General features: G+C 41.0%; 1 protein-coding gene across 8 annotated transcripts in view; it reads left to right on the forward strand.

Annotated features, from left to right (window-relative positions):
• LOC129699023 (solute carrier family 35 member F5-like) overlaps positions 1 to 15,832 on the forward strand; it is a 122,242-nt gene that overhangs the window by 43,398 nt on the left and 63,012 nt on the right. For all 8 annotated transcript variants that reach the window (XM_055638594.1, XM_055638597.1, XM_055638596.1 and 5 more), the window contains 5 exons: positions 2,353 to 2,487; positions 2,744 to 2,806; positions 5,053 to 5,125; positions 10,355 to 10,545; positions 11,997 to 12,078. In XM_055638594.1, coding sequence (XP_055494569.1) covers positions 2,353 to 2,487; positions 2,744 to 2,806; positions 5,053 to 5,125; positions 10,355 to 10,545; positions 11,997 to 12,078 — 544 coding nt within the window. The remainder of the gene's footprint in view (positions 1 to 2,352; positions 2,488 to 2,743; positions 2,807 to 5,052; positions 5,126 to 10,354; positions 10,546 to 11,996; positions 12,079 to 15,832) is intronic.

The following is a 15,832-nucleotide window of genomic DNA, read 5'->3' on the forward strand; positions in this document are numbered from 1 at the left end:
ATTTGATTTGCCATACAGCCATACCAATAAAGAGCAACAAGACACCCAAATAGCTTTTTAAAATGAACATCCACCACAGCGACTCCCCTACATTCCTCACTGTGATGGAAGGCAAAAAAAGTTCAATCTTCTTCCCTTCTTTGTCTCCGGCGGACGGGGCACTCGAACCTTCCGTTGTCGGTGCGATCTTGGCTCCCGCAACCGGCGTTCGAGCCCTCCGCATCGGGGCGAGCAAGCTCCCGCATCGGGGGGATCTCAGGTCCCACGCGCCGGGCGATCTCAACTCCCCTGCGGGGGGCAATCGGACACCGGGTCGGGGTTAGTCGAATCTAGTGTGGCTTGGAGCTTCCCGACATCAGTCTCTATCCGAGACTGCGAGTTCCTCGATGTTGAAATCCACAGGCCGCAGTTGGAGCGTCGACCCCAGGCTCCAATGGCAAATCCATGGCCCAGCGGAGGGGCTCAAAGTCAGTCTCGAGCAAGGCCATCAGCTCCATGATGTTAAGCCGCAGTTTCCCCTGATCCTCTCCCCCACCCTCACCCTGCACCAGGGAACTAACACATACTTTTAAAACACACTAAAAATAACAAAAAGACGAAATGACAGAGGCTGATGGCACCACCCAAATGTCTTCAAGTGTCCTTGTGGACAACACTGTGGAAAGTGTGTCCAGCTGCAGGTCCTGGTTGACTGTGTGAGGGAACTGTAGCTGCAAATGGACGACCTCCGAATTCTGAAATGAAATGGTGATGTCCTTAGACATTTATTTTTACAGTCCAGGAGATGCTTTATGCCCCAAGACGTATGAAGGTAGATATATCGCACAGGCCTGATCATGTATATTCAAGGACACCTACATATTACATTTATTCCAAGTGATAAGCTATACATGCATTTGGACAGACAGGGTTTGATTCACTAGATGAAGTAATTGAGTTAGGTATATTTAAAATACATTTACACAGATGCATGGATAGAAAAGGTTTAGAGGAATGTGACAATAGACAATAGGTGTAGGAGTAGGCCATTCGGCCCTTCGAGCCACCATTGCCATTCATTGATCATGGCTGATTATCCACATTCAGTACCCCATTCCTGCCTTCTCACCATATCCCCCGATTCCGCTATCTTTAACAGCTCTATCTAACTCTCTGTAGGCATATTGAACTAGCTTAGTTAGTACATACTAGTCGGCCTTGACGAGGTGGGCCAAAAGGCCAGTTTCTGTGCTTTTTGGCGCTATGATTTTGTCAGAGTTTTACAGTATTTACTTTAACTACACCATTGGACTATTGTCTACATTTCGATTGTGCTCTCTACATTAAGTCCTTCTTAAATTATTTTGGTCGGTAGATACCCATTTTATATTCTACCCGCATTTAAAATATGATTTGTTACCTTTAAACAGAAATTGTACCTTAACCCAGTCAAAATCCATCATAGTTTAATACACCACTATCAAGTATCAAATCAGTCTTCTTTCTTCATTATAAAACAATGGATTTGGTTCAATATATTTACGTGTATATATAGTGAGTAATATATCCAATATCAAATTACAAAAATAGGGCATGTTTCTCAAAATTGTATGAATTTATGTAATATTGTGCAATTTGGATCTGAACTGGGGTGGATTTATTTCCGTATCAACCATTGTTACCATGCAACACTTTTAATTATTATAGCTACATAATAATAGTCTGAAGAAGGGTTTTAGCCCAAAACGTTGCCTATTTCCTTCGCTCCATAGATGCTGCCGCACCCGCTGAGTTTCTCCAGCAATTTTGTCTACCTCCAATAGCTATATAATACTTCTGTTGGTGTGTGCTTCAGAAACATAAATATGATCATTTGTTTCCATCTGCCCTCATAAACATAAATATCTTTTTAAATGGTTATCATTAGCACATACATTTAAATAACAGATTAATTTTATGATGCCATAGGTCAGAATTATAACTTACCTTGAGAAGATTATTGTGTGTAATTTAAAATAGTTCAAAATATTGCTGTTTACATAGTACATTCCATGTCTGCCATGAATGTCTGCATTTACCCAGAATAATTAATTGTATATTTATTTGTTATGTTTAATGCACCTACAAAGCTGCAGCAAGTAAGAATTTCATTGTTCCAATCTCCGTGCATATAATATGTAAAGACTGTTGACTCTTAACTGACTTTTGAAATGTCCTTTGCTAAAGTGGCCATTGAAAAGCTCTACATAGTGTGCTGTTTTAGAATGAGTACAAATGTTGAGATAGCAGATAATATCCTTACCGTGGCATACTGCCAGAAAATTATATAACATAGTCTTTAAGATGGTTTTAACCATGTTTACTTCTTTTCAGTATATCTTTAAAAAGTATGAGAAACCCTTCTTTAGTACATTTGCCAAAACCTCCATGTTTGTACTATACTTCATTGGATTTCTAGTTTGGAAGCCATGGAGGGAGCAATGCACCAATGGAAAGCATGTTGCTTTGGTAAGTAGCCCTCCTACTGTAGAGAGGTACAGTGTGACCAACCTAAGTTCTTTATTGCAGATGTACATGTCCTGATTTTAAGATAGGGTTCTCTAATTAATAGTTAAAGTAAACTGTATCAGTTATCAGAACTATACCAGTGCAGAAATATTTGATTGATTGTTACTCGATATTAGCAGATCATAACAAAACCAATTTTAGCATAATGGTTTGCTGTTTATTGTACCAGTTTAGTAACTTGTTCATGTTTTTAAAGTTTGCAGATGCTGAAAGTTATCTCGCAACTTGTACTACCGACACTAGTGTGAATGATTCCTTGGTGAGTTTAGAAACTCAGCGGGTGCAGCAGGCATCTATGGAGCGAAGGAAATAGGCAACGTTTCGGGCCGAAAACCCTTCCGACTGATGTGGGACAAAGAGGAACTGGTAGACCTAAGCTGTAACTGAGGAGTTGTGTATCGAGTCTGGGTAAGAATGTGGTCGTACAGTTGGAGGGCAGGAGGGATCACAGATGGGGGACAGTTAGAGAGGAGGTTGTGAGAATACTTCTTCAAGGCCTTGAAGAATATGCTGGAGAATCGAAGGTTACACAGAAAAAACTGGAGAAACTCAGCGGGTGCAGCATATTTTCTGTGGAGGAGACAGCAGAGAATTGGGAGAAGTCGATGTTCATGCCCCCGGGGTGCAGACTCCCCAAACGGAATATGAGGTGCTGTTTCCTCCCATTTCCGGTGCTGCTCGCTGTGGCCATGGAGGAGACCCAGGACAGAGAAAGCAGACCCTATTTCCTGTTGAATACCAAGGATTATAAATTGAGAGGATGAAACTGTTCCTATGGGATGCTTTTCTCACAGCTTTAATATAATATGACATTAGTTCACGCCACTGGGCATGGGGGAACTGGGGGAGTATAAAAGATTTCCTTTTCAGTTTCCAAAGCAAATTTTGTAAGTGACTAGCAGCTGCTTTTGGGGTCATAAACAACTGCAAGTACCGGTACTTTAATTTGCAACAGAAAATAACCTGAAGGTGGAAGGTAATGGTGATCGGTTGAGACAGATAAGAAAAAAAGGGCAGATGGAGCTAAGTTGTGGGAGGGGAAAGGAGAGGTAGATGGCAGCCTCTTGTGTCTCCATTTATTACATTACACCTTTTATTTTCAATAGAGACATACACTTTTGAATGCATATCAAATATAAGTAAGATAGTAAAATGAGCTTACTGACCTTTCTCTGGCACATTGCATGAGTCAGGAAATGCAAGTTGAGCTCATAAATATAAGCAAATATTGTGTTTCTGTCAGATTTTATGCTCGTTTCTGCATTTTTAGCTTAGTTTAGAGATACAGCGTGGAAATAGGCCTACCGAGTCCGCACCGACCAGGGATCCTCGAACATTAACACTATCCAACACACACTAGGGCAATTTACACTTATACCAAGCCAATTCACCTACAAACCTGTACGTCTTTGGTGTGTGGGACGAAACCGTTGATTTCGGAGAACACCCATGTGGTAACAGGGACAACGTACAAATTCCGAACAGACAGCAGCCATAGTTGGGATTGAACCTGGGTCTCAGGCAGCAACTCTACCGCTGCGCCACCATGTTTACAGACGCCCCCGCATATAAAATAATTTTTCCCACATATGTTCCATAAGAGCAAATTTTATTCCCTGTTTCTTTTTTGGATGTGATTTGTGAGTTCCATGGAGGTGGATTTACATAACTTAAGTGGCCATAACATGGGAGCTGCCCGTATATGTATATTATTCATACAGATAACAAACTAATTAATGTGGTAACTTGCCGATATTTTTTCCTTTCTTTGCAGGATTACGTTTGTTTCAGTTTATTGTGTCTGCAGTCTTGATCTGTACTCACTAAGTGTCTATAATGAACTAACTTGATAGATTTTTACACTGAATTGTTATTAAACTGAATTGTTTGAAAGCAAGAGGTAGATAACAGTATGATTTTTAGTCTGTACTTAGGCAACTTTGTTGCAGTGGAACTTGAACCTTATCTTTTCTTTTGAAAACCACTGTATATGCGCCTGGATTGACATTTCGATCAAACACTCAAACTGTAGTTCTATTTCTTAATCTGAACAATTTGAAGACACAATACACTTACATCTTCCCCCTCCCTGCAACCACTGTCCCTGACACTGTGCCCATGACTGCCCCTTGAACCTCAGTGACTGAATCTTAATGCCAGTCACCATTCCTGTGGTCTTAGCAGTCTCTTCATATCATTCCCACTGGCAAATCAGGAACCTCCTCCGGGTATTCAATGAGGCTTTAAGGTTTAGCTCAGCCCCACAACAATGCAGTTATGCTTCCATTCTTTTGAGTTCACGATCAACTATAATTTCCAAACAAAATCCTAATCCCAACAATAAACATTGCATAATATTTTAAAATGAAGATATATACTTTAATTATTTATTTAGTCACTAGAAATGTAATTTAAAAAAAATTCCAACATTAAGTATTGCTCTTTTACTTCCTAATAAATTATTGTTTTTATCTTGTTACCAATGCTTTTCTCCTTGATTTGCAGAGTGAACCCCTGTACATCCCAGTGAAATTTCATGATTCCGCCAGTGATAAAGCCAATAATGACAACAATTCAGGTAGGTTGTCATAAGATTATAAGAGATAGTAGAAGGCAATTCAGCCCATTAAGTCTACTCCGCCATTCAATCAAGGCTGATCTATCTCTCCCTCCTAACCCCTTCTCCTGCCTTCTCCCCATAACCTCTGACACCTGTACTAATAAAGAATCTGTCTATCTCTGTCATAAATATATCCACTGACTTTGCCTCCACAGCCTTCTGTGGCAAAGAATTTCACAGACTCACCACCCTCTGATGAAAGAAATTTATCCTCAACTCTTCTTAAATGAATGTGCCTTAATTCTGAGGCTATGGCCTCCAATCCTACACTCCCACTGGTGGAAACATCCTCTCCACATCCACTCTATCCAAGCCTTTCACTATTCTGTATGTTTCAATGAGGTCACCCCCCCCTCCCATTCTTCTAAACTCCAGCAAATATAGACTGGGCTGTCAAATGCTCATCATATGTTAACCTCATTCCTGAGATTGTCGTTTGAGGTGTTTAATCTGTGCCCTCAGGGCAGACCATTAATAGTTTAGATCACTTTGATTAATATATGTCAAGTTCCATTCATTCTCCTATCTTGTTTACTTCCATTTCTTATGTTTTCAATACCCCGTGATGTGTGATCACACTGTACTCTTTCTCCTTTATTTGAATAATTCATGCCTTTTTCCTTTGCTTCCGTCGTGTAAAATATCACATAATATTTACAACAAATTTGTTGATAAAAAATAGTACTAATCGGCCCTTCAAGCCAGCACCGCCTTTCAATGTGACTGTCAGAGTTTACCTACAATCGTGCAGCTGATCAATTGGATTAATCAGATACATTTGTTCCGATTTTGTACTCCATTGTACCATGTGATCATTTTAAGCTGATTGAAATGTTATGTGTATCTACATTTAACTAAATCACTTGTTGTTTGCAGTTTGTGCATTGTCTAGCAAAGTGTTATAGCTATTAATGCTGCTGCTGGAAAGACCCAGTAACTTGGGTTTGATCCTGATTTTGAGTCCTATCTGTGTGATAAAATTAGTTTTCTCTGGGAGCCTTATTTTCCTTTCACAGCCTGAAGACTTTCTGGTTGGCTCTTATAAATTGTCCTTATTGAACATACTTGACAGGAACATTGATTGGAGAAAGAGTTGATAAGCACTTGAGATAGAATAAGTTACAGGAAAGAAAGTAGGGAAATGGGACTGATGGGAATGGTCTGAAAACTAGCCCGGACGTCAATGAAAAACGACCTTCTGAACTTTATAGAACAAATTACCTCCTATCTTAGGTAAGATACAGAATTTGCAAATAGTAACAGTTGGTTGGTTTCAACTCATCGGTCAAAAAACAAAATTGATAGTAAGCAGGGCTCTCGCTTAACTTTTTTTCCCTGTTGCCAGCCGGGCAACCTTGGCAGCTTTTTAAGGTTGCCAAATGACAGTTTAGGTGGTCATTTAAGATGGTTTGCATGACGCGTGCGATAATGTGCTCGGACGAAGTGCGTAGTTACCAGTCGGAATTATGGTCAATGAAGCATTCACATATTATTTCTGCTTCAAATAAAGTCACAAACTAAACATTCACCAATCAAGACATGATATATCCCACAATGACATGCAGCAAAATTATAAGGCAGTATCTCAACTCTTTTTACACATTACAATTAATGCAATTTCTATTAGTTCTTTCCACTTCCAAACAAAAATGTGATTGAATTATTCAGCGTATGATCAACCAGTGTCAATAAATCCTGGACCATGGTAACATATATGCGTACGTATAGTTGTGAATGTTGCTCATTAAATAACTGATATTCCATGTTAAGAGCATTGATTTGCCGTTAAAATGAATTCTGTAATAACGTGTCAACGGTAGCAGTGACAATCGAACACTGCGGTTTTAATGTTTCACGTGTTCACAATTTAATTAATCCATCTTTATGGATTAAAACAAATAATAACATTGGGAATTAAAACATATTTTATTGCATTCCGTTATCAAACATAGTCAATGTTCGCTCTGAAGACATTTCCAGGACAATAGGGTCAGGGAGGGGGGTGTGTGTGAATCAGTGCAGGGTGGATAGATGGCAGTGGGGGAGGGGGGTTAGAAGGCAGTCGGTGCAGAATGGATGGATTGAGGCAGGTGAATTAGTACATGTTGGTTGGAGTAGGTAAAATTGTGAGGGGAGAGCACGGGGGATGTCAGTGATATTGAATGGGGGGTTCAGTACGGGATGGATGGGGTAGACAAAAGTGCTGGAGAAACTTAGCGGGTGAGGCAGCATCTATGGTGCAAAGGAAATAGGCAACATTTCGGGTCGAGACCCTTCTTCAGACTGTTCCCCCCATTCTTCTTGAATGGGAGGATAAGCACAGGTTGTATGGGGGCGGGTAGATCAGCACAGGATGAATGGAGGGAGTCAGTACAGTGTGGATCGGAGGGTCTGTGCAGAATGAATGGGATTAACTACAGGATGAATGAGGGGAAGGTGCAGGGTAAATGGAGGGTGGGTCAGTACGGGATGAATGCGTGGATTAGTACAGGATGGATGGGGGATCAGTACAGGATGGATGGAGGAGAAGTGCAGGATGGATGGGAAAGGGGTAAGTACAGGGTGAATTGGGGAAAGTGCAGGGTGGATGGGGGGGGGGGGGGGGTGGCAGTAGAAGGAGGGTGAGCTGAAGGGGTAGGGCGGTGAAGGAGGAGTAATTGGGAGGGTGGGGTTGGGATGGGGAGGGGAGCACAGGGGATGTAAGTGAGTACTGAATAGAGGCGGGAATGGGGATCAGTGCTGGATGTAGAGGAGGGGTCCCAGGATAAGGGGGGGTGGAGGGGGCGAACAAGAGAGAGAGAGAGAAGGGGGGGCGAGGTATTGTAGGAAGGAGGGTCAGCGCTCCTCGGACAACATCGCCCCGCTGCCTTGGCCGTTGGGAACTCCTCGCCACCGCCTCCCTCAATTGCCAGCCAACGGGGCCGAGCGGTGCAGCTCAAAGATCCTATAGCTATAGTATCTTTGGTGCAGCTGCTTCAGAAGTGTCGGAGCGAATGACGGGCGCTGAACTGCGAGCGACAGCGGTTCATCTTCTCCTCCTCCCGCACCCCGCCCGCCCTGATAAAGGCAGCTGCTTGCAAACCCGCGCTTTCAATACAAACCCTCCCGCACGCCGAGGCCTCCCCCCTCCCGGCCTCGGTGTGCGGGAGGGTTTGTATTAAAAGCGCGGGTTTGCAAGCAGCGGCCCTTATCGGGGTGGGCGGGGTGCGGGCGGAGGAGAAGATGAGCCGCTGTCGCTCGCTGTTCAGCGCCTGTCATTCGCTCCGACCCTTCCTCACCCCGCACCTAGTATCTTGCTCACGCAATACAGCCGTCACCGCCGACACAAAACGTCGCGTTCCTTTTGTCCAGAGATGCTGCCTGACCCGCGGAGTTACTCCAGTTTTGTGTGTCTACCTTCGGTACAAACCAGTATCTGGTTGCCAAGCCAGGCAAAATTACTCGGTGTTTAGTTGCCCGGCGGCACTTTGAGTGGTCAATGGCACCTGGGCAACCGTTAATTTCAATCCCTGGTAAGGTATAAAACATTGTTTATCTCCCAAAACCGGAAAAACATTCATCGGTTTATTAACAATGATCAATGATCAAGAATTGAGGTTGTACTCAGAACAGCATTGATGTTATTGAATGGTAGAACAGACTTGAGTAGCTTGTTCTTGCTCCCACATCATATATTTGTAATCACATTTACTGACCAACAAATAAAAATTATAATTGCATAATTCCCTAGTTTTTATTACCTTCCAAGCTTTCCTACGCACCATCAATACACTTTTTTCCATATCATCCTTGAATCCACCTCATTTCCCCGCTCCTCCCCACTACCTCTCCAATTCTCTCATTTCCTCCATTCTCTCCTTCCTACCATCCTGACCACTTTACCTCGTTTTCTCTTTGTCTTCCTTACCTATTCTTTCCCTCTGCCTTAGTTCATGTTTCCAAGTCCTCAACTTCTTGTCTCTCAACCAACCTATACTTTTTTAATGCCAATACCACACTACGAAAAGAAGGATTGGCATGAATGGGTGTACAAATGGAGGTGGCAGGGGGTGAGATGGAAGTGACTGGTGCAAGAGCTTCACCCAAAGTGAAATGTTGACTAGAATGGCTGGAGGCATCAGTCAGCAAGAAATGCCAAAGACGTCAATATTTAGTGTGAACACCAGGTATTGATGGAAATTGCTTTGGTGGTGCAATGGAAACAGTAAAATTGTGGAAAAAATAATCCCTCCAAACCATCACTATGAACTTGATGATCATATGTGGATAACTCCATCGCCTCTCTTTGGGGCCACATAATCTAACCAATATTAATTAAAATATACAAAAACATGATTGATATATTGTGCTAGAAAGGGAGTGGCCTTGAGAGGAAAAATATAGATAATGCTAAGATTTTTAGTATACAAACAGTTCAGTGAATAAAACTGCTTCTAAAGTTCTGACTCCACTTTACTAAAATTCAATCTTCAAAGATACCTTGAAAATCTTTTGTTTAGTTATTTCATTTGGGAAGAGGATGTTCATCAATGCAAGTAATTGCTGGAGAAATTAATCTTATTGACTTCCTTGTATTAATTCGTTCATGCAGGTAGTCATTCGATTGAGCCAAGTTTTTGCCTTTTTACTCTGCAAACACAAGGGCACCATGGTTAATTACAATATTTATCTTTATTCTGGCACTACCACCTGAGCAAACCCAACAATGAACAGTTGAAACCTTCATAGTATTTCAAATTGAGTGCCTCAGCTATGGGAATGCAGGGAAAACGTGAAATAACATTTTCTTACAATCTCATCTTTTTTTTTCCTTCTTCAGAGCATTGCCTTTCAATGCCTGCAAGAGTAACATTGGAATATTATCCTTGAATTATTTCATCACAATAGTAGTTTGTTTATTTACCCAACTGGAGAATGATCAATGGGTGGTATTGTTTGCCAAATGTCGTCAAATAAAGTAAATGAAAATCAAAAAATAACTGCAGATGCAGGAAGTTTGAAATAAAAATAGAAAATGCTGGAAACACTCAGCCTTTAATTCTGAAGAAGGGTCCTGGACTTTTTCTATTCTCTTTTTCCACAGATACTGCCTGATATGCTAAGAGCATTTAAAAAAAAATTATTAAAGAAAATAAATGTTCTTAAAAGAAACGCTCAAAATTTAGGATGATTTTGTTTTATCTATAGCTGTAAAAAAGACACGTGTCAGATTCAGTAATATTATGGAGGTGCGGCAACTTCCTGCTCATCACGCATTTGAAGCAAAGCTTTCTCGGATGTCCTATCCAGCAGCAAAGGATCATGAAGCGGCACTGAAAAATGTTGGCAAACTGACGATATTACAAGTAGCAAAAATCAGTTTTTTCTTCTGCTTTGTGGTTAGTACTTCTTACTGAGTTATTAATTCATACAACATGTCCATACAAATGATTAAAACTGTACAAACGTTTGAAGGGTAAACCAATGTGTTTCTAAAGGTGGATGGAGATTCTTTGTAACATTTGTAAATGAGCAATTCATTTGAAAGTCTTACATCTCTGAGTGATGACTCTGATTGTGACGTATGGAATCATGTGAATTTAAGATCATCCAGCCCAATTTGCGCTGGTCACTTACCCCAAAAAACTGCTTCTGGGTGGTCTATCCAAAGCAGAGGAAAAACCCTCCTCCGCTGGAATATGTGAAGACAAAGGGTGGGTGGACCATTGTTGGGAAAGATGGCAAGAGTAATACCCCTGATGATGACAATTCCCCGTCCTCCCCCTCCACTAGCTCTCACCACCGTCAACATGTTAATGGACAAAGAAATGTGTGTGATGGTATTACCCAAAATGAGATTCATGGTACCAAAAAAGATAATAATAATAAACTTTATTTCAGAAACAAGGTCCAGACAAGGGACAACATTACATAAAAATACATTGCCTATAAAAACATCATAAAATACATATAAAATCTTAGTATATCACTTATAAAAGCATCATAAATTGTATATTAAAAATAAAGCACAATACATGAATTAAAATCCAAAATAAAAAAAGAATGATCAATGTCTTACAACGAGACAACGATACCAGTATCTCCACAACTGGAATTCGTAGCGTTATACCTCACCCTCATTAGACCACATTTGGACTACACAGTTACAGCATGGGATCCATACACAAATAGAAACATTTCTTCCATCGAACGTGTGCTGAGACAGGCAGCTCTATTTGTTACGAATACCTATGAGAGAGAAGCGAGTGTTACCAAATTTCTGAATTCACTGGGGTGGAACCCTCTCCAAGACGGACGTAAAGCTCACCGTTTGACCTGTTTTTACAAAATGTTAAATGGTCAGCTCGACATAGATTACCAAACCTACACCATACCCAAACCTATTAGGAGCAGACAAGGGCATTCGATACAATTTGAGATACCAGCTACCAAGACAGATGTGTACAGCAATTCATTCTTCCCCCGCACAATTAAAGCATGGAATAGTCTTCACCCAACCATAGTTACTCAACCAGACGCAACTAACTTTAAGGTAGCTCTTCTTCTCCAAGAACCGTTTTTTGCTTAAGTCCACCCTCCGCCACCTCCAGTTTAAATTACATTTGGAATATTTTGGAGGACCTAGAACCAAGAAGAACACAGTATATACATTTCTCATCTTGGGAAAACTACATGTAGATTAGTTCTGCATCACATTAGGTAAATAGATTTTTCTGTATAAATATTTATTTTATACAAATTTAATTTGTTAAACAAAAATATGAACGCAATAGAAATAAATGATTAACAGGTGTATATTTTAACTTTATGTATACCATTAATTTTGTAGTGGTTTCTGGCAAACTTTTCCTACCAGGAGGCTCTCTCTGATACTCAGGTGGCAATTGTTAACATTTTGTCATCTACTTCTGGTAAGTTGTATTTTCACTGTATTGAAAACGAGTTCCAAAAATGAGAGTGTTAGATTTTGTTTAATTTATGTTTACAAAAATATGACACTTATTCACCAAAAAACATTCAGAAAGTATTCAGACCCCTTCACTTTTTCCACATTTTATTACGCTATATCCTTATTTTAAAATTGATTAAATGCATTTTTTTATCATCAATCTGCACACAATAACCCAGAAAGAAGAAGCGAAAACAGGTGTTTAGAAATGTTTGCAAAGTAATCAAAAAGAAATAACTGAAATATCAAGTTCAAGTTCAAGTTACATTTATTGTCACATGTACCAATTGGTACAGTGAGATTTGAGTTACCATACAGCCATACGAATAAAAAGAACACAATACACGATAGAATTTAACATGAACATCCCCACACAGTGGAATCAACGTTTCCCACTGTGAGGGAAGGCAATAAAGTTCAGTCATCTTTCCCTTTGTTCCCCTGTGGTCAGGGCCTTTGAGCCCTCCGCAGTCGCCATTACAGGCGGCCCAATGTTCAGGCCCTCTCGTCGGGATGATCGGAGCTCCGGCGTCGTAACAGAAGAGCACACTCAGCGGCTTGGAGTTTCCGAATTGGCTGCTTCCGAAGTCCACAGGCCGAGCTGGGCGGAGATTCAACGCTGGCGACCCGCGGCAAAAGTTCCCAGGACTCCGCGATGTTGTCAGCACCACCAGCGACTAGAAGCTCCACAAACCACACAGCTCCATGGTGTTAAAGTCAGCAGGCCCAACACTCTAGAGCTTCCATACGGGCGATACCTGGCATGGTGGCGTCCTGCTCCGTGATGGAATTCAGTGCTGCGCCGCTACTGAAGCTCTGGCCGGTCTCCGGCAGAAAAGGCCGCTCCAATCCAGTTGGTAGGCTGCGATGGGGGGGCCAAGATGCGACTCGGAGAAAAGACGCATCTCCATCCAGGTAAGAGACTGGGAAACGTTTTCCCCCTATTCCCCCACCCACCCCTCACATAAAAAGGAATAAGAAACCTTTAAAACATACGTTTTGCCATACTAAAAGTAACAAAAAAAGGTGAAAGGACAAACAGCTGCTGGCGAGGCTGCCACACTCAATGGCACCACCCGATGGAACCGGGTTTACGCAAGTATTCAGACCCTTTGCTATGACACTGAAAATTGTGCTTCGGTTCATCCTGTTTCCATTGATTATCCTTGAGATGTTTCTACAACTTGATTGGAGTCCACCAGTGGTAAATTCAATTGAATGGACATGATTTGGAAAGGCACACACCTGTCTATATAATATCCCACAGTTGACAGGGCATGTCAGAGCAAAAACCAAACCATGAAGACGAAGGAATTGTCCGTAGACCTCCGAGACAGGATTGTGTTGAAACACAGATCTGGGGAAGGGTACAAAACAATTTCTGCAGCATTGCAGGTCCTGAAGAGTACAGTGGCCTCCGTCATTCTTAAATGGAAGAACTTTGGAACCACCAGGACTCTTCATCGAGCTGGCCGCCCGGCCAAACTGAGCAATCGGAGAAAAGCCTTGATTAGGAAGGTAACCAAGAACCCGATGGTCACTCTGACAGAGCTCCAGAGTTCCTCTGTGGAGATGGGAGAACCTTCCAGAAGGACAACTATATCTGTAGCACTCCACCAATCAAGCCTTTATGGTAGGTTTTACGGAAGCCACTCCTCAGTAAAAGGCACATGACAGCCCGCTTGGAGTTTGCCAAAAGGCACCTAAAGGACTCAGACCATGACAAACAAGATTCTCTGGTCTGATGAAACCAAGATTGAACTCTTTGGCCTGAATGCCAAGCATCCCGTCTGGAGGAAACCAGGCACCACTCTTCACCTGGCCAATACCATACCTACAGTGAAGCATGGTGGTGGCAGCATCATGCTGTGGGGATGTTTTTCAGCGGCAGGAACTGGGAGACCAGTCGGGATCGAGGGAAAGATGAACGGAGCAAAATACAGACAGATCCTCGATGAATACCTGCCCAAGAGCGTTCTGGACCTCAGACTGGAGCAGAGGTTCACCTTCCAACAGGACAACGACCCTATGCACACAGCCAAGACAATGCAGGAGTGGCTTTGTGACAAGTCTGTGAATGTCCTCGAGTGGCCCAGCCTGAGCCCAGACTTGAACCCGATCGAACATCTCTGGAGGGACCTGAAAATAGCTGTGCATCAAAGCTCCCCATCCAACCTGACAGAGCTTGAGAGGATCTGCAGAGAAGAATGGGAGAAATTACCCAAATACAGGTGTGCCAAGCTTGTAGCTTTATAGCCAAGAGGACTTGAGGCTGTAATCGCTGTCAACGGTGCCTCAACAAAGTACTGAGTAAAGGGTCTGAATGCTTATGTAAACGTGATATTTCAGTTATTTCTTTTTAACTACTTTTCAAAAATTTCTAAACACCTGTTTACGCTTTTTTATTATGAGGTATTGTGTAGATTGATGATAACAAAAAAAGAATTTAATCCATTTTAGAATAAGGCTGTAACATAATAAAATGTGGAAAAAGTGAAGGGGTCTGAATACTTTTAGAATGCACTGTATACCTGTTTGAACATATCTCTTGATACCAATATTTAACAAAAGAAAATTGAGCATTTCATATAACAAGAGGCATTACCTTTGGGGGAGGGAGTTCCAGATTTTCAACACGATGTATGGGCAATGCATTCAGATTTCATTCCTAAATGGATTGGTTCTAATTTTAAGATTACACATGTATCTTTATCTAGATTACTCCATCGCAGGAAGTAACTTCTAGAAAAAAAGAAAGTAATCTATTTTTATAATTTAACTTTTATGGTTTAGTATTGTTCTGATTCCATCCTCAGTTACCCTCATATGAAAATGTGATCTACCACCATGTTCTTCAAGGTTATTTGAGCTAGATGTTTCCTTTATTTCTATACAAGGTCTCCACCAATCCAAAGTTACCCTCACTTCTCTCAATTTCACAAGTAATCAATTGCCTGTAATGTTGGCATTTTTTTCTTTATATCCTTAGAGACAGTATCATAAGCATTCCCCTATCCAGCATGGTAATGACCTCCTGCTCATTCACTTTGTCCCCAATATATCCCAATAATATGTATCTGAACTATCCTGTTTTCTTTTGGTCCACCCTCTTAAATACTAGAAATTACAGTTCCCAATATTTTATTTAAAGTTAGAGATCCTGAATACATTTGCAAATTTTTTGCATTTTTGTACTACTGTTTTATGGAAGCTTTCACACTCTGGCGATTTATCGATTTAAAAAAAGTTATTTTTCTCTTTTTTTAAAACCTCAATAAAATCCAAAAAATTCTCCTCTAGATTGGTAATCTAACCATGCAACATCTGTCATTTCCAATTGCCATTGTCTGTTGTGGTCTTTCTTTTACTTTCATCAACCTATGTTCTCATTGAAAGATCAAAGTACATTTACTAAAAACAAAAGTATTTTAGCTGATGTCTCATTGTGTTTTATTCATAATTGCTTGTAATGCATCTTGCTTTTATTTTGGTGAATAGACATCTGAATTTACATTGATTCTTCATTATGTGTACAACGTTCAATATCAACTGATACATGGCCAGAGCTTTATCAAATGGAATTATATTTATTGTAGAATATACAGTAATCATTACAGACCGTGTTGTGCATTTAGTCAATCATTTTGCAACTTGCATAATCCCATCATAGTTTTAATAATTAAATTAAGCACCCCAAAAAAAGGTCTAAAAATAAT

The sequence above is a fragment of the Leucoraja erinacea genome, chromosome 7 (genome assembly GCF_028641065.1).
Source record: "Leucoraja erinacea ecotype New England chromosome 7, Leri_hhj_1, whole genome shotgun sequence".
Taxonomy (NCBI): Eukaryota; Metazoa; Chordata; class Chondrichthyes; order Rajiformes; family Rajidae; genus Leucoraja; species Leucoraja erinaceus.